Consider the following 16,821-nt stretch of genomic DNA (forward strand, 5'->3'; position numbering starts at 1 on the left):
CTGGTCGCTCGTAAAGACACCAGGAGACGGCCGGCGCCGTCCGGTCGTCGGTGGCCTTGTACGCCACGGCGTAGCGCTTCGTTGGCGGGCTCGTGCTCGTGTCGGTGTCGACGCTGCTGATGGTAGCGGGCCGCCAGTCCTCGAGGTCCTCGACCCAAACCTCACAGACCTTCTTTTGGCACGAGCTTGAACTACGTCATGGCGTCATGCATAGGAGCAAGCATCGAGTTATTGTGAGATGCGTACTTCGTGGAATTGGCCTTCGAGGTACACAGTACCGCGGACGACGTAGAACCCGGGGCTCTGCTCGGGGGCAGGGGCACGCGGCGGCGGCACTACGACGGGGGGCGGGACCACGGGGGGCGGGACCTGCGGCGGCGGCACGCGCGGAGGTGGCACCCGCGCCATTGGCGCAACAGTGTGAAGCGGTACGGCCAGGTACGGCTGCTGCATTGGCTGATGCGCCGGCGGGGCGAGCCGCATGGGTGTGTTTCGTGGCGGCGGCGGCGGTGCAACCATTCGTGGCGGTGGCGGTGGCGGCATGGTGCTGGGCGCTGCTAGCTGCGCGACTTGCCGGGGCAGCGGACCCACGGCAGGCAGGTCGATGGACGTCTCGGCCTGGGTGCGCGTCTTCCCGGCCATGTCCCGGGCAAACCGAGCCCGTGCATTCTACACGACCAAGTATCAAATAGTAGAAGATGCGGAGGCTCGACGTACGCGTTCGACTTGGTCGAGCTCGCGCTGCATGTTGGCCTCTTGGCGCTCGGCGATTTCGCGGTCGCGCGTGCGGATCTTGAACTGCGCTTGGGTCCGGTCCTTGTGGCGCTGCGTAGCCTCATGGTTGCGGATGCTCTAGACGCAGTAGGATGAGGCGCAAGGTCGCAGGCAGCGACGTACGACGCGGTCGCCTTGGACCCATAGATTGCAGTACGTGCAGTGGTGCTTGTCCTGGGACTGGGCCATTCCTTCGGACCTGTCGCCAAGCGCGTTGTGGTGGTCTGCCATATTTGATATCCAGATCCTTTCATAACTAATAATGCGTTAGAGAGAGGTATGTATTGATACAGGTAATCTAAAAGAACGCAGTTTTGCGTGTCATGTCAGTCAAGAATGCAGTGCACAGCAGCTACAAACTCTACGCCTAGCAGCACCCGTAGTCTCTGTCTTGCGCCCACTATGGAAGGAATAACGTGGAGAAGCGAGGGAGCAGCCCGGCTTGATAACTGAGTCAGGACGCTCCGTTAATCTATACAGTGACGCCGGATGCAAACGCCCATGTATGTGCATGATGATGCATGATGTATACGCATTATATAAACATCCAGCGGTCAACACGAGGTGTCGAACTCCACAAAGAGAAACGTTTGATGGCTCATGGTGCGGCTTCAAGTCTCTGGCATGCCCGTCCTCCGTGTCGTAGCGACAGAACGGTATTCTGGTCTCAGGAAAGAAGGTATGCTGTGTGAGAGTCTTGGCAAATGCAGTGCTTGAGCAGTTTGCGAAAACGGAGTGCGAGTCCCAGCCCTGCAGATATAGACTCCTTGTGCGTAATACACTGCAGCTGCTTGGATTGCGTCCCTCACTCGGCTTGTTGCGGCCGTCATCGCCTTTTGATCTGACTGGTGAAACGGCATATACGTGGCAGTCTCACATACAAACAACAAGCTCATATCGGCACCTGGGCGGTGAAAAATGGGATTTCATGCGATATTTGCAGCTCGTTCCAACCCAATGCAAGCTGGTGGTAAGGCTCCGTGGTCCACTTTTCAATACTACATCTATCGCCCGTGCCATGGACACTGCAGAGAGCGGCGACGCAACACGCCTCGCCCGCAAGCGTATCCGCGACCGCCGCGCCAAGCAGGCTGCTCGCCAGCGCTTCCTCGACGAGTGTAGTGCGCTGCAGTCGTCGATTGCGAGCCTCTCGGCATCGCTCGCGGCGCGGCAATCAGCCCGCCCCTCCTCCGCGCACCTTTTGAGCTGGCGCGAGGTTGCATCGTCGCTTGCTAAGGCCAAGGACAAGAGCGTTGCGGCGCAGCACGATCTTCGCCTTCGCGTGACGCAGCTAAGGCGTCTCTCACAGAGTCTCCAGACGTGGCTCTTGTCGCTGGCCGTCATTCCCAAGGTATAGTAGTCGTGCCGCCGCGGACCGTTGATATTAATGATGGTGATGACGTATTAGCCGCCAAATTCGCCTGCGTTTGCGTGGAAGGACGTGCACTTGTCGTCGGACGCGGCGTTGCGGTCGGTGGCGCTCGATTGGATCGCCAAACAAATGCTGCACGCGACGCCGCACCAAGTGCCCGACGCCCTCTTCCCAAGCGACCTCGAGGATGCCGTGCACGGCGTATGGAGTCCCGAAGGCGGCACAGTCTATGTACAGTTGGTCGTGGAGGCGACTCTCCTCGAGGCGGCGACGGCCGGATGGGCGTTTAGCCAAGCGTTGCCGACAATCATACACGAATCGCGCGGAGGCATTTCGGTAGCTCCTGACGGTTTCAGAAAATATGACGTGGCAGCCTCACGGATCGAATAGACGCTCCACCACTCTGCGACGTCGCATGGACGCTTCTGCTACAACCGCGAAGAATTTCCAAGCCGCGTCTCGAACGGCTTGTATACGTGCTTTCTCGAGCCCGATCGCGCCGTGACGCACTATCGGACGATTCGCTATGATGACGCGTCGCCCATCGCCGCGTCCGCCGCCATGTTGGAGGACGTTCAGGAATGGTTTGCCCTCCACAGCCAACCTACTCGTCCCAAGGAAATGTATATGTACCTTTAGGAATGTGATTCGGCGCGTGTCACCGACAAAATGCTTCATCCGATCCGCCCACGTGTACCAGCCGTACACCCACCACGCCTCCATGGTTTCGTATGCTGACGAGATCACACCGGGCTTGGCTGAGTCGTTGGCGCCGAAACAAGGGACCGAATTGGAAGATGCGATTGCGAACCGATTTGTGGCCGATACGTGCTCGATGATGGAGGGTATGGGTGGTATGTTTCGCAAGCTACTGCGCCATGTCCAAGCCAACCCGGACGCGTATCCACGGCCATACGAAGTAGACCGCGGAGCGCTTTGAGTTGGCGATTCTCGCCCCCTCGACACTAGGCTTTAAAACTCTACAACTCTACGTCCTGGACTGGTTTTCAGACAAAGAAAAATACAAGTCGGCCATTCAAGTCCCACGTCGCCTGGTGCTAAGATCGTCGTTGCAGCTCGACCCATAAACACACTAACACCAATACACCAGAGCTCAAATCTGACTCAGAACTAGACCCAACGGAATCCCAGAGGTTGCGTTTCACGCCGAAGACATGGTCAAGTTAGTAAACAGCGACGGCTTGTCTACGCCAGGTGTCTCCAGTGAGCCAATCGTATTGATTAGCACGCGCGACGTGATGGCCTAATCTTTCTGCCAACGACTTGGACAAGTTGGTCCACCGATTGGGACATTGGGACTCACCCATGATAACACGAGGTGCGGCACCTTATTGCATTTGTCTAATCTTGCGGCTTGTATACCGTGCACCAGGTGCGCCTCCACCCGCTATTGAATCCTTCTGAGCGATTAAAATGCATATATATGATATTTGAGCTGTATCTTTGTATTAACAAAAGAAGGTGAGCCATCGAATATGGATGTTTCATGCAAAACTTCCAAGCCATCTCCGTTCGCTCCATCCGTGCGATATGCGTGCACAGTGCCACTTACTCCTCGAGCCATAGCACATGCACAACCATTGCGTTATCGTTTCATGGAGGCGATGGACTTGTCGGCGCGCAAGCGACTGCGCGACCGTCGAGCGAAACAGGCGGCCCGCGTGCGCTTCTTGGCCGAGTACAACGCGCTGACGGACGCCGCTGCGGCCATGCGACGCACGCTGCGGGGGCTTCAGTCGGGCCACCGGCCTCGCAGTTGTCTCCTGCCATGGGAAGAGATTATGAAGGCACTCGCCGATGCAACGCGGGACAGCATCATGACGAATCGAACGTTGGCGGCCCACGTGGCCGACCACGGACACCGTGTCGAGCTCCTACGTGCATGGGTAGCGGCCCAATCTCGACCGCAAACGGTAAATTGGCACGGAATAATCACGTGCGCCGATGTCAGACTGACATGCTGTAGGTGGTCCTTGGCACGTCGACGCTGGTCACGTGGCCGCGCGTACGGCTGCCAGCGGCGCCCCGCACAGTCCGCGCGTTGGCGCTCGAGTGGCTCGCCGAGCGTATGCGGCACGCGACGGCCTATATGGTGTCCGAAGCGCGCTTCCCGACACCGGCTCGGACTTGGGTGCACACGACGCAGGACGTCCATGGCCGCATCACGGCCTTCCAGCACGTCGTAGCCGGGTCCCTCGACGACGCGGTGGCGGCGACCTGGACAACCCTCGTATCGATTGGTCCGCGCACGGTACAGGCTAGACAACGAAAGGATAGCGGGTGCGAAGGGGACTCGAACATAGATCGTGTCTACTTGCAAGAATTCGACGACCGAGGTGACGTACTCGATGCAGCAGGCTCGGACCCCCCAGCGCGATGTCCACGCATGCTTTGTCCAAGAAAGCAAGACCACCTTGGTACACTGTACCCTCCACGACTGCGACGAAAAGAACGCAGCAAGTGCGAGCCCCTACATTCAAGAATGGTATCCTCGTCGTGCAGGTCCGTGGTTTAAGAGGTCCGTGGATAGGATCGTGCTGACGTGTCTTTCGTCGACACACTGCGTCGTTCAAAGCGTGCAGTTGAGTCGCCCCGCCACGCGCCACGCGTCCATGCTTGCATTCGCAAGCCTCGAGCACCCGGACGTTTTGCCGACACTGCGGCGAGGCAGGAGCGAGCATCTCGAGGCCGAGCTCCAGCAGCGACTGGGCGTCAAGGCGACCACTGCGGCACAGGAACGGTACTTGCGCATCGAGTCGCTCTTGTGCGAGGCGCAAGCTCAGAGATGCCGATTGCTGCGACCGTGTGCCGACCCGTGAGGTGCATAGGCTCCGACAACGCGCTTCATAGACAGGTTTAGTTGAACACAGTCTAGTACGAAATACGCTGCTACTGGGAGTACAATTTACTTACATGATAGAAAGTGGTCTCGCGGAAGGTACTTCCACATGGGTATAGAAGAGCCTCGACAAGCGCGTTCTGGTTTTCAAAGCTGCTCTTGTTGATGCGATCGCTGCCAATCGATGCACCGCGCTCCGTGTTGAGAGACGATGTCGTGTAGTTAGTTGCCCGAACGACCGAGGCCGTCACCAGCATGCAAAATCACAGAGCCGCGAGCAATTCGACTTCTAGCTCATACCGCTAGATCGATTGCGTGTGACCATAGCAATGGGGGAATCCGAACACAAGTCTCAAGCGAATGTTTTGCCAAGCAGATCACAGAGACATTAACACCGTGACCATCTCCATGATCCGCTGTCATGCACACCAGCATGCACACGGTGACTTTGCCCGTGCTGTGGTTGCAAGATTCGGGGCGCCAAGACCTCAAAATGCGACGTCTGTCCGTCTGGCTTTCCGGAGAGCAATCAAGAACAAAGTGGAATCCCACGCCGGCAAACATGAAGCCGCGTCATTGCATCATCGCACCAGAGGGTCGGACAATAAATGTCCGACCGTGTGTCCCATGCGGTACATCATGTTATCTACGATACTGGTGTCCACGCTCCTGGCTTTGCTGTCTTGCCAAGGTCGCGCCAAGCGTTGGATTGAATTTGCCATATGCGGCGCGGTGCTCGCTCACCTGCGCTTGCACGAAACGACGCCAATACGTCAACTAAGGACCGTCGACGGCAGCATCGTGGCGATGAAGTACAAACACACGAAGCATAGTACACATGGACAACGTCGCCTCGTTCAAAACCTCCTGCAGCTTTTGTCTGGATGTCGTTGCGGCTGTCCCACAGCATGCCACGTCATCGTCTGGCGCGTGATGTTGTTTTCGTATACAGCCTTGCTGACGCAATGTTTATTTGCCATGTGGTAATCCCGCCGGCGCTTCGACCGGCTGGCGCCTGGGATTGCGTCCGCCGCGTCGCTTCATCGCGGCGACTATCTTGGAGTTGCAGCCATCTCGGAGCTCGAAGAGCATACCGGTACCGTGCTTGTCCACGCACGTCGGTTCGAATATCTATCTACCTGACGGTCGTACAACCGGTTGGGTGGCTTGACTCGGCCCTGAGGAAGGACTTGTTCTCGGTCGATTCCGGTATCAATCTTGTTTGGATTCTTCATCGTTTTGGCTGCATACCCTGCGAGCTAGTACACAAGGATCTCTTGCCTCTTGTGGATGCATCTGCGGGCAGGGAGAAGCACCCTCGCAACACCCACCAGGAGTTGCACTCTGGTCGCTGCAAGTCAAATGTGCGCAGTTTCAGCGCTGATGCTGGGGCGTCGCACCTCAGGCGGCATTGTCGCCGCTTGATCGATCACCAACTTTATAGACGTTCGAATTTGCGAACGCTTGAAAAACTCATCCCTGTGTCGAGTGCTCTGGCTCGGCCAGCTCGTACTGAACGAGTCTTCTCGCACCCACCTCTTGTGGTAGCAGCATCACTACGGGACGGTGCTCGTGTTTGGCTGGATACGTTGCATATCGAGATGGAAGACCCGAGGTGGGCGCGCTGCATGGTACGCCACAGCCTCGGTTGCCCCAGAGCTTGCGAAGTACCAGAGCAAAACGGCAAAGGAGGTATGGATCGTACCGCATAATAGTCCAGAGCTGTACGTAAATGACCACGAAACTCATGACAGAAACATGTTGCATCGAGACGGAGACGCAAGCGGTCTCCGTATATCGGTAAACGAGCGGCAAGGCTAGGCGAGTGGCAACCTCGTCAGCGTCGGACATGGTAGAATTCAGCGCAATTCCTTGTTTGCGCTACGCTTGGGTGCGTCGCAGCCATTGATTCGCATATGCGAACGTGGGTGGTTTCTTTCGCGGGCCGATCGGAAACAGGGGGTTTGAGCGAACGCTGGCACTGCGCTTGGCGGTATGTACGACGACGGATTTGGCACTGAGAAATGTGGGTGACGACGCTAACTCACGCAGGAGCCTTCAACGAGTGAGAGTAGACTCGCTCAGTCAACGTCGGTGAAATCGAAAGGTTACGCGACTGCTGGCAATCGCAGTGCCACGGATGACGAAGGTCGGTAGGATGTATTCGCATCACAAAACATCTCAACGCAGTCCACGTGCATACTACTTATCGGTCGCTGCGAGCCGTACCTATTTTGAAAGTGTTTCAAGCTGTCCGTTGTAATGGATCGAAACCATCGCAGTGTTGTCGTGGACGTCACTCATCGTTGATCATGGACGCGCTCTGCACCTGCGTGCTTTTCGGCGGCCATATGTCTGTCTTGGCCCGGAATCATCGTCTTGGCTCAACCTCAAATACCACACTTTGCAAAAATCACGATGGAGGAGCTGACACCGCAGCAGCTCGGGAAGCGGCTGCGGTACCGAAAGGCCAAGCGTGCCGCGCGCCTTCGGTACCTCACCGAGTGCAGCACGCTGCAAGAGAAAATTGAGGTCCTCGGTCGGAAGCTCCGGACGTTGCGCGCGTCCAGCGACTGCCTCCTCACGTGGAAGGACATTGCTCTGTCACTGGCCGCTGCGACCGAGGAGGGCCTTGCCGAGAAGGAGGCACTGCGCCGCCACCTCGCGCACCAATCCCGCCTCGCCCGCCACTTGCACGCGTGGGTAGCGTCCATGACCCCGGCCAAGGTCCGTTCGCCAATCGAATCGAATCGACAGCTCAAGCGTGGCTTTGTAGCTCCCCGCGCAGTCGGTGTTTGCGTGGCGCGACGTCCATCTCTCGACCGATGTCGAGCTCCGCACCGTGGGCTACCACTGGATTGGGCAGCAGATGCTTCACGCAACGCCGCTGCATGTTGTGGACAGCGATTTTCCTATCGACCAAGACGACTGGGTTGCCGCACAGTACACCGTCGAAGGCGGCCGCGTCTACTCGCAGCAATTCCTTTCCGGTACCATGATGGAGGTTGCGACGGCGGCGTGGGCCTTTAGCCAAGCGCTGCCAACGATCCTCAACGGCCAGCGCGGAGGTGTCTCGGTAATTTTCCGGGTAGTAGAAGGCCGAGCCTCACTTTACACTGTAGAACATCTACCACCACAAGGTGCGCGGCACCGAAATCTGCTACAACCGAGAAGCGTTCCCGTGGGCAACCAACAACGGTTTCTACACGTGCTTTATCCAAGACGACAGCGTCGTGATGCACTACCGCACGATCCGGTACGACGATGCTTACCCCGTTGGCGACAAGGGCTTCAAGATTGATATTCAAGAATGGTATATTGTCCAATCTGTCTCGAACCATATTCCAACGACCTGGATGCTAGGAACGTCATTCGAGCCGTGTCACCGACCAAGTGCGTCGTCCGATCGTCGACCGTGTGCCAGCCCTTCAAGACCTACGAGCAGTTTAAGGACTTTGTCCGGGACGAGCACCCGGACGTGCTCGCAATGGCCGATGGCGCACACGAGAGCGACCTGCAGCGCCTCGTCGCTGATAAATCGTGCCGCATCATCCGAGACATGCACGCACGCGTCCGCAAGATGCTGCGCAACGTCCAAGAGTCGCCCGACTCGTACCCGACACCCTATTGACTCTGCCACATTAATCCTGCCAACACATACCCTTCGAATCGACTTGCGTTAGCACTATTTTCCAAGAAAATAGCTCGCATCTCTGACCATCATGGAGCCCCAACTGAGCTAGCTGTCTCCGTTATCTAGTGCCCAGGACAGTGTTTTGGGTACAACACCCATAGAGGACGGTCTTGGGCGCAAGTATTGGAACCAGCTACAACCGCAACTCGGCAAGGACCACCTCATTCCACGACCAGAAGGAGGTCTTACTCTGCACTTGTAGACTTTAAGCGCAAGAGCCTTCACATTGCTCTAGCCATTATGACTAGACGTCTGCGCCAATCACTCAACACAACCATGTAGAAGGGCCACACTCGCCCACATGTCTTGTGCAACTTGAGCGCTTTTGTTCTTGACAGTTACAGCGGTTCTTGACCAAGCTGCACCTCCAACACTTGCTGCTGAACACTTAAGCATTGTGCCTCTTCCAAATGATGGCAGCCCTGCGGCACGACGCATGGTCCTTCTTGATTCTAGCTACTAGCTACGCCTCTGGGAGCATAGTGCACGGACTCGGAAAGCTCGGTGGGTCGGCTTGGACGAGCCGCAGCACCTTTTGCAGGCGAGTCTTCATATTGGCCATACGGCTACTTGCCATTTGCTCCAAGCGACGCGTAAGGGCTGCCTCCACGTCGTTGGCGCCTCACACAGAGGAGAGAACATCGGGCCAGATGACGCGCGCATAACTCTCCATCGAATCGTACGAAGCGTACGGTTGGTAGACATCGACGGCGCGGAGCACGCACTGCGTCGATGAGATGGCGCGAAGAACGTTCCGACGGCACTTCCTCTTGAACAAACTGTCAGACGCACGCCGATACCATTCTTGCACGTCATAGGCAAAGCTCGTTGTTGCGCCCGCTGGGTAGAGGGCATCGTCACGCACCGTCCGATAGTTTGCATCACGACGCGCTCCGACTCGAGAAAGCACGTGTAGAGCCCGTTGCTCTGGACCGCCGGAAACGCTTCGTGGTTGTAGCAAATTTCGCGCTTGGCTTCTTGCACATGAAACACATTCTACTCGAACAGAAGGACAATTGTTTCCAACTGACAGAAAACGGGTACATACGTGGACGCAGCCGTGGGTGGCATGCAAGATGGTGGATAGTGCTTGGCTAAAGGACCACGCGGCGGTGGCTACCTCGGCAAGCGACCCGTCTAACACAAATTGCGACAGCATGCGGCCCCCGATAAGGCTCCACTCGGCCCACACGAGTTCCTCGGGCGGCGCTGGAAACAACGCATTCACGACTTGATTGTCGGTCGCCTTCAGCATGTATTCGGCGAGCCAGAGGTACCTTGCACAACGCACATCGGGATGCCGTGGCAACTGAATGACGCGCCATGCAGCCAGCGCCGGCGACCGTGCCTAGTACCAAACAAAACACAGAGTCTCTCGTGGCATTCCTTGCTTCAAGTTGTACGGGTGCGCGGTGCAAAGATGCAACCCATGCGTACAAGGCTTGCGCCAGTCGATGGTGCTCGGCCGAGCAACGTCGGAGCTCGTGCATTCGTTTGTAGCTCTTGGTGGTCGCAGCGTGGAGTGAGGCAGCCACCTCCTGCCACGAAAGGAGACAGTGTTTGGGCGCCGCCGCCTTTTTCGTAACGAGCGCCGCGGTGAGGCTTGCGATCGACACTTGGAGCGCGGTCGTCTCGTCCTGCAGTCGTTGACGGGCGGCTTGCTTGGCGCGCCGATCCCGTAGTCGCTTCCGCTCGCGGCGAGGATCGATTTGTTGAGATGGCTTGGCCATGGTGTTAACGGTACGTATCGTCAAGTGCACAGTGAGGCGCAAAATTACCATCCGTCTTGTGCGTCCCACAACTGCGTCTTTGTATCCAATTCCGACCCTGGAGAATACACTGTACCACCACTATGAAGCGAACAGAAATGACAACGTTCGAAGCGATTGTAAACGAAGCTGGCACCTTGTACGTAAATGCGGAGCACCATAGATGACAAAATGTGCTGGTTACTTCTTCTTATATCCCCGTGTGTTTTGCTCTAGAAACTAAACGGCAGCGTCGTCGTCGACCACCCCATCTGTACCTTCAAAATCAGAGCACTGACTCGCCGTATTTGCGTTGAACGTTAAATTTACATCGTTGTTGCTATGCGGATCATGCACGGCAGGTGTAAGAGGTGACACGACGTGCGGATCGATTGTGTCGGTCGATTACGCAGCGGTATTGGGGTAATCTCGGATTTACCTCGACTCGGGGATCAACGGAGTGTATTTGTTGCTCGTGTCGGTTTCAAACAACCGACTGCGATGGCGACGAGTAGCCGTGCCTTCGGTCAAGTCGGCCCAGACGACGACGACGTCGACCTCGCATCGGACGACGAGAGCGGTGACTCGATTATTGACGAAGCCGACAATGACGCACCGTTGTCATCAGCGCGCCAAAGTGTCATCTCGGATGTCGACTCGATCGCTGCGATCACCGTGAATGCACTCCAAATCCCCGATACGTCGGCCGCCCGCCGTCGCCAGCAGCGGCAGCGAAAGAAGCGGACCTCGGCCCAAGTCCGGCGAATCATGGGGTGGTACCCCGCACCTGCAATTGATCGCACAATCGCGTCCGAGCAGGCCAAGGTCGAGTCCCTTCGTGACACCATAGCCCAGTCCAAATCCGCCGAGCTCCAGCAGCTCGTGGCTCGATTGAACGGACGTGCCAAGGTTAACGACGACGACTACGACTACGACGATGATGGCATTCGAGGACACATTGCTCGCGATACGGACGACGACCTGCCCGAAGCACGTCGTGGCTCGGGCCAAATCACAGTGGCATCGAGCAAGTTCAACCAAAACACGGACCAACTGCTCGAGCTGGCGCGCACGGTGACGGCATTAGAGCGCCACGTCACGGCGGTAGAGCGCGCATATCGTGGCGAGCACGTCTACTCGAGCACGTCCACGGTGCAATTCTCGCTGCCGAGTGCTGGCGCCTTCAACTTTAGCCCGGGCACTGCCGTGCCGACGTCGCTGGGGTCCGAGCCGATGACGCCGAATATGCCACCCGCCGAGGTGCACCGCGTGTTTTCAAGAAAACTCGTCGACCTCTACGAAAGCGTCGATGCGATCCACGTGCCCGACGACGACAAGACCGAGCGAGACCGCTTCCTGGAGCGTCACCGCCTTGCAGTAGGCGAGCTTTCTTTGCAAAATATTGCCGCTGAATCACGTGGCTAGATGCGCGGCCATGCCAGTGCACGGGTCCTCCAGGCCACGTTTCGCATGTACCGGTGTCGCCGCAAGTTTCTAAAATGGCGTCAACGGCGGCAACACAAGCTCGCGGTCGCTTTACACGCATGGCGACATCTGCGCCAACTCGAGGCCTTTGGCCGGCGGAATGCGTGTCGGCGCGTCTTTCGCGAGTGGGCAGACGAAGTCGAGTGCGCAATTAAGGTGCTTTTGTGTGTCTCCTTCACAGAAAAAAAGTTGTATACGATGTAGTTGCGCACGATTGAGCTCCAGCTACTGCAGCAGAGCGCGACCAAGGTCGCGACCGTCTCGAATCTGGTCAAGAATCTCTTCTTGACGACGAGTGACGATTTCACGACGCCGCCTTTGCATCGCAAGGGACCCGACTACAGCTACGTGTTTGTCAACGAAGCGTTTGCCGCCGTCCAAGACACGTCGAAAGACGCAGTGGCAGTGGGTCGCATTGCGGCGATCCGCGCCGAGATGCGCGCGGCGCGCGAGACCGTCGCCAAGCAGTTTGTGCATACGCTCTTTCTGAAATGGAAGGCGTACCATGAAAAGCACAAACGGACGAGCGTCAACGCGCAGCTGTCTCTCCGCCGCGCGATGCGCATCGCGTTCCTTCGCCGGCCCAAATGGCTCGGCGAGCGTGTGCAAGTTGTCTTTGAAATGTGGGCCCGCTACACGCTCTTCCAAAAACACAAGCACGCGTGCATGGCGGTGCCGCGGTTTCCGACGCCGTTGGCGCAATGGGACCTCTGGGTCGTCGAGTACAAGGCGCGGCAGCTGCGCAAGCTCGAGGCCCAGGCCCGGAGCCCGCTCATGTGGATGACGCGCTACTATCGCCTCTTGCGCGCCTACTGCAACTTGTCCAAATCGAAAAAAGCCGAGAACCGACGCGCGCGTGCGTACTGCAGTCGTCGGCACCTCGGCATCGTCTTTGCCAAGTGGCGCACGCTCACGCTACTCAACCTCGAGACGCGCGGGTCGATGAAGAAGGCGCTGTATGCGTGGCAGACGTACACGGCGATGCGCGCTGACTGCCGCGTGCCGAAGCGCAAAATGCAGGCGCGCACCCGTGACGCCCGCGTGCACAAGGCGTGGGAAGGCTGGAAAGAAACACAGTCGCGACGCAGCGTGTTGGCGCTGGACCGACGCATGCGCTTGCTGCAGCCAAGCATGTACCCACGCGCGCTCACGGCTCTCTACCACTGGGCAGACATCACGTCCCAAGAGACCAAAACGCATCTGTTTCATCGCTGGGCGAGCCGCGTGTACCGCCGAAAAGCCCTTGTCAAGCTATGGACCGAGGCGACGCGCCTGCATGGGCGCGTGCTTCTCCAAGCGACCTTTACTGCATGGCGCCGGCATTTAGCAGGGACATCCGCTGCCGATCAACATCTCAGCGCCGACCCCGTTGCGATCGATGCCCTCCTCGAGTCGGCACTGCCGTTTGTGTTTCTCTCGGACGCTTACGACAGCAGCCTTGGCGATGCGTCCTCGGAGGTTGGTCTCTCGGAGCTCCACGCGTTTCATGTGCTGGTCCGGAATGGGCAAGCGAGTGAGATCGAGGCCATGCTGCTCGAGCACCCGCGCTTGGCGTCTGCGCGCGAGCCCGTGCTTGGCAACAACGCACTGCACATCGCAGCGCAGGTACACTTTCTCGTCGTTGTCCGAGGGCATGAAAGGGACCCTGTAGGGTCCGCCAAAGCACATGGGGTGGACGGTGCACCGGCATGTGCTACGCCTCCTCGTGCAAGCAGGCGCGTCACCCTTTGCGCGCAATCTTGTCGGCGACAGTGCGCTCTCGTTGGTGTCGGACCCAGAGACGCGTCATTCGCTTCAGGCGACGGGCTATGGGTTCCATGCTCTGTCGCGCACCGCGTGCAATACATCCATGATCGATACCCGGGTACTCTGGCACTTGCTGCTGCGTCTTGGGATCGAGCTCCGCCGTGGCGACCGCGCGTTTGGAGACCCCGACGTCGGAACGTGGCACACGGTGGATATGATGCGCCCACTGCCATCGACAAAGTGGGACCCACCTCCCAACGAGCTTCGGCGCCGTCCGTTTCTCTGTATCCTCGCCAACAAGCTTTTGCAGCGGCCGGTGGTCGAGGCGGCCGAAGCCAACGCACCCGGCTTGCTCCAGGAGTGGTACCTGGCGAAGCACCTCCAACTGCTGCGCGACCGCGAGATTCTACCCGACAGCTGCACGTTCCAGTGTTTCAAGATGCCCGATTTCTGTGTCGACGTGCGTCCGAAGCACGCGATCATGCCGGCGTTCCACTCGTCGTTCTACTATGGGAGAGACCTCGCGCGAACAACCGAACACAACTTGCGCGTGGACTTGGTCGGACCGCTTCTTGGCAAGCGTCCGCCGCTGGACGCAATCGCCGACCAAGTCGAGCAGCTTGCAGTCCTTGCCCGCGCCGCCGAAGCGCAGCTGCTACAAGTCGAGCGCAACAACGCACCGCTTTTGCCACTGGATGGTGTCAAGTGCTACGGGTCCGTGACCGAGGTACTGGGAAGGCGTGGCTTTTGTATAGTGACAATTAGGATGGCGTAGGAGCTCCAAGGGGTCGATAGTCATCTTCTCGACGTGATGCTGTGCATCTACTTTAAGCTCCAGCAAGTGCGCATGCTCGACAAGGCCAGTGAGAAGCTACCATCGTTCATCGCGTTGCAATCTGCGATCCCCACCGAGACGGCGCTCCTCCAGCGCCTCGACCGTGCGGTCGACGACCATAGCCACGACGTCAAGAAAGCATGTACGGCCACCGCAGCGGCCAAGAAGAAACTGGCCTTGTACCAGAATGCGTACACATCGCTCTTCACAACAATCAAACAAGCACCCCTGTCGTCGGGTGACGCGGTCGAGAAGCTCATTGCAACGCGCATGCAAGTCGACGAAGCGCTTCTCGGTCTCGCGTCGGCCGCGCGGCAGCAAAAGAAACAAGAGACGGCGCAGGCGCGGCTCGAAACACTGCAGACCATCTACAGGGATCTACTCAACGAACAGCGCACATGGACAAAGGACGAGTTCGCCATCCTTGACGCAATGCTCGTCATCCAAACCGCCACCATGGACACATTGAGTGTGACCATTCATACCGTCGACGCCCGCCGACGGGCGCTACTGGACGAGATCACGCAGCGACGCCCCGACGACCGCCTTGCGCGCCGCAACATCAAGTCGACGGCCAAAAAACTTCTGCTGCAATTGCACGTGCTGCATCAAACGCATGCGGCGTGTGAGCTCTTGCTCGTGCACGATGTGGGGGGGCGGGTCCGCCCCCCCAGCGCACTGGCCCCCACCGCGGTGGTCACCACCAGCGTCGACGACGTCGCATCGGAGACGACCGTGAGCCCGCTCGTGTCCGAAGCACTGCAAAACCACTTGCCGGCGCGGGTGGTACCCCCCAATTGCGCAATCGCCGAGTCTGTCCTTGTGCAAGCGTACAAACGGAGCATGGTGCTGCTGTTTGCGGAAGAGCGTCGCATCATCGCCAACGACGTCGAGCGCCAAGATGCCGACGCGGCCAAGAAGCGCGAAGTGTTTTTCGAAGCCAGCCCGGTGGCGGCCAAGCCACACGAGACTGCGACGCCGACCGACGTCGACCGGATGGACCGCACGAGGCGCGAAACGCGATTGATCAACAACACGCCGACGTTCCGACGTCGCACGAAAGCCGAGGCGCCGCCCAACCGCAAGCGCCTCGAGCTTCAGAAGGCGCGTATCTCGATGGTGTCCCGCGCCGCTGCATCCGACGCCACATCATCGCATGACACGGAGAGCTACGACGCCGACAACGATAGGCTTCCTACTCGGTTGGGGACCTCGGTGGCGGATGCCTTGCTAACCGAGCCGCGCACGATCGAAGGCATGCAATACACGTTCGGCAACTTTGCATCGCGCGCATTCTACGACAAAGGGCCCTCGACGGCGGCGCTTGAGACGACAGCGACCGACCAAGTGGACGACGACGCGATCGAGTCCATTTGGCGGTCGCACGGAGAGATTGCGAGCTTGTCGGCAGCAACACTCGCGCTTAAAACTCGTGTTTTTGAGTCTCAAACCAACACCGTCAAGGCAACCGAAACAGTGGCGCACCCGACATTGGCGCGAAGCAACTCCAGGGTGGGGCGGCGCCGCTCGCTGGACACGAAGCACAGCTCGTCGCTCATCGAGGATGTTGCCGAGGCGCCCGAGGTCGAGTTAGAGGCGATGATCGACGTTGTCACACCAGATCGTGTCGAAGCGACAGTGACAATGACGCTGGTGGCGCCACCAAAGAGTCCAGAGTCGGCGAGATCGACAGCACCGGCGTCGCCGCCACCGGGTGTGCCGACGCCACGAGACGCGTCAAACGACGGCGAGCCAACGCCAGCCCTCTCGGCGCGATCGAATGCCACCGACAACGACAACAACGAGGAGGAGCCGCCGCGCACGCCCTTGATGCTACGCATTGGTATGCCCCCGATGACGCCGCCGGCGCCGCGGGTCTCGATTTCGGCCGAACTTGGACTGACGCCGAGCGATCTATTGGCCAACCTCGAGAGTTTTGCTTTCTTTAGCCAAACACTGCTGCACAAACAACAACCATTAAAGCCTGCAAGAAGTGCCGAGCGTCCGACGCTCGGCAGCAGCCTGAGCACACCCGAGCTCGACGTGTCCGCACCGCTCTCGAGCTCGAGCTCACGTACAGAGCCGCGCATGCGTCTGTTCCACGAGCTGGTTCAGCGGGACGACTCGATCGTCAAGCGACGGGACCCGAAGCGTCGGTGGCGCACGAAGCGTAGTGTTCCACGTCACTTGCCGGCGCTCGAGACATCGTTTAGCCTCGACGGACGAGCGTTTGCTGCCCTTCACCAGGCACCGACGTCGTTGCCTGCGCCAAGAAGCCCGCCACGCTGCATTCCGGCGCCATCCAGC

General features: G+C 58.6%; 6 protein-coding genes across 6 annotated transcripts in view; 4 read left to right on the forward strand and 2 right to left on the reverse strand.

Moving 5' to 3' along the window:
- The window catches only part of SPRG_21390 (hypothetical protein), a gene marked incomplete at both ends in the record, with an annotated part of 1,096 nt that extends 1,022 nt beyond the window's left edge, over positions 1-74 (forward strand). The window contains one exon of the mRNA XM_012354199.1: positions 24-74. Within this exon, the coding sequence (XP_012209589.1) occupies positions 24-74 (51 nt within the window). The remainder of the gene's footprint in view (positions 1-23) is intronic.
- A 154-nt stretch (positions 75-228) lies between these two features.
- SPRG_14231 (hypothetical protein) lies at positions 229-988 on the reverse strand (the record flags this gene model as incomplete). Its single annotated transcript, XM_012354174.1, has 3 exons — positions 898-988; positions 718-852; positions 229-669 (listed from the first exon to the last, which is right to left on the reverse strand). The coding sequence occupies exons 1-3, from the start codon at positions 961-963 to the stop codon at positions 229-231; spliced, it is 642 nt and encodes a 213-aa protein (XP_012209564.1). The 5' UTR covers positions 964-988.
- An 804-nt stretch (positions 989-1,792) lies between these two features.
- On the forward strand, positions 1,793-3,086 carry SPRG_14232 (hypothetical protein; the record flags this gene model as incomplete). Its single annotated transcript, XM_012354175.1, has 5 exons — positions 1,793-2,125; positions 2,183-2,347; positions 2,396-2,482; positions 2,537-2,730; positions 2,786-3,086. The coding sequence occupies 5 exons, from the start codon at positions 1,793-1,795 to the stop codon at positions 3,084-3,086; spliced, it is 1,080 nt and encodes a 359-aa protein (XP_012209565.1).
- Positions 3,087-3,771: 685 nt separating this feature from the next.
- SPRG_14233 (hypothetical protein) lies at positions 3,772-4,986 on the forward strand (the record flags this gene model as incomplete). The annotated part of the gene is made up of 4 exons (XM_012354176.1): positions 3,772-4,053; positions 4,134-4,418; positions 4,471-4,652; positions 4,698-4,986. The coding sequence occupies 4 exons, from the start codon at positions 3,772-3,774 to the stop codon at positions 4,984-4,986; spliced, it is 1,038 nt and encodes a 345-aa protein (XP_012209566.1).
- Positions 4,987-7,424: 2,438 nt separating this feature from the next.
- SPRG_14234 (hypothetical protein) lies at positions 7,425-8,637 on the forward strand (the record flags this gene model as incomplete). Its single annotated transcript, XM_012354177.1, has 4 exons — positions 7,425-7,733; positions 7,783-8,082; positions 8,129-8,319; positions 8,370-8,637. 4 exons carry the CDS (start codon positions 7,425-7,427, stop codon positions 8,635-8,637), a joined length of 1,068 nt encoding a protein of 355 aa, XP_012209567.1.
- A 685-nt stretch (positions 8,638-9,322) lies between these two features.
- On the reverse strand, positions 9,323-10,430 carry SPRG_14235 (hypothetical protein; the record flags this gene model as incomplete). Its single annotated transcript, XM_012354178.1, has 4 exons — positions 9,323-9,479; positions 9,566-9,696; positions 9,749-10,048; positions 10,104-10,430. 4 exons carry the CDS (start codon positions 10,428-10,430, stop codon positions 9,323-9,325), a joined length of 915 nt encoding a protein of 304 aa, XP_012209568.1.
- Between the last annotated feature and the right edge of the window lie 6,391 nt (positions 10,431-16,821).

The sequence above is a fragment of the Saprolegnia parasitica genome (assembly GCF_000151545.1).
Source record: "Saprolegnia parasitica CBS 223.65 unplaced genomic scaffold supercont2.149, whole genome shotgun sequence".
In the NCBI taxonomy this organism is placed as follows: domain Eukaryota; phylum Oomycota; class Saprolegniomycetes; order Saprolegniales; family Saprolegniaceae; genus Saprolegnia; species Saprolegnia parasitica.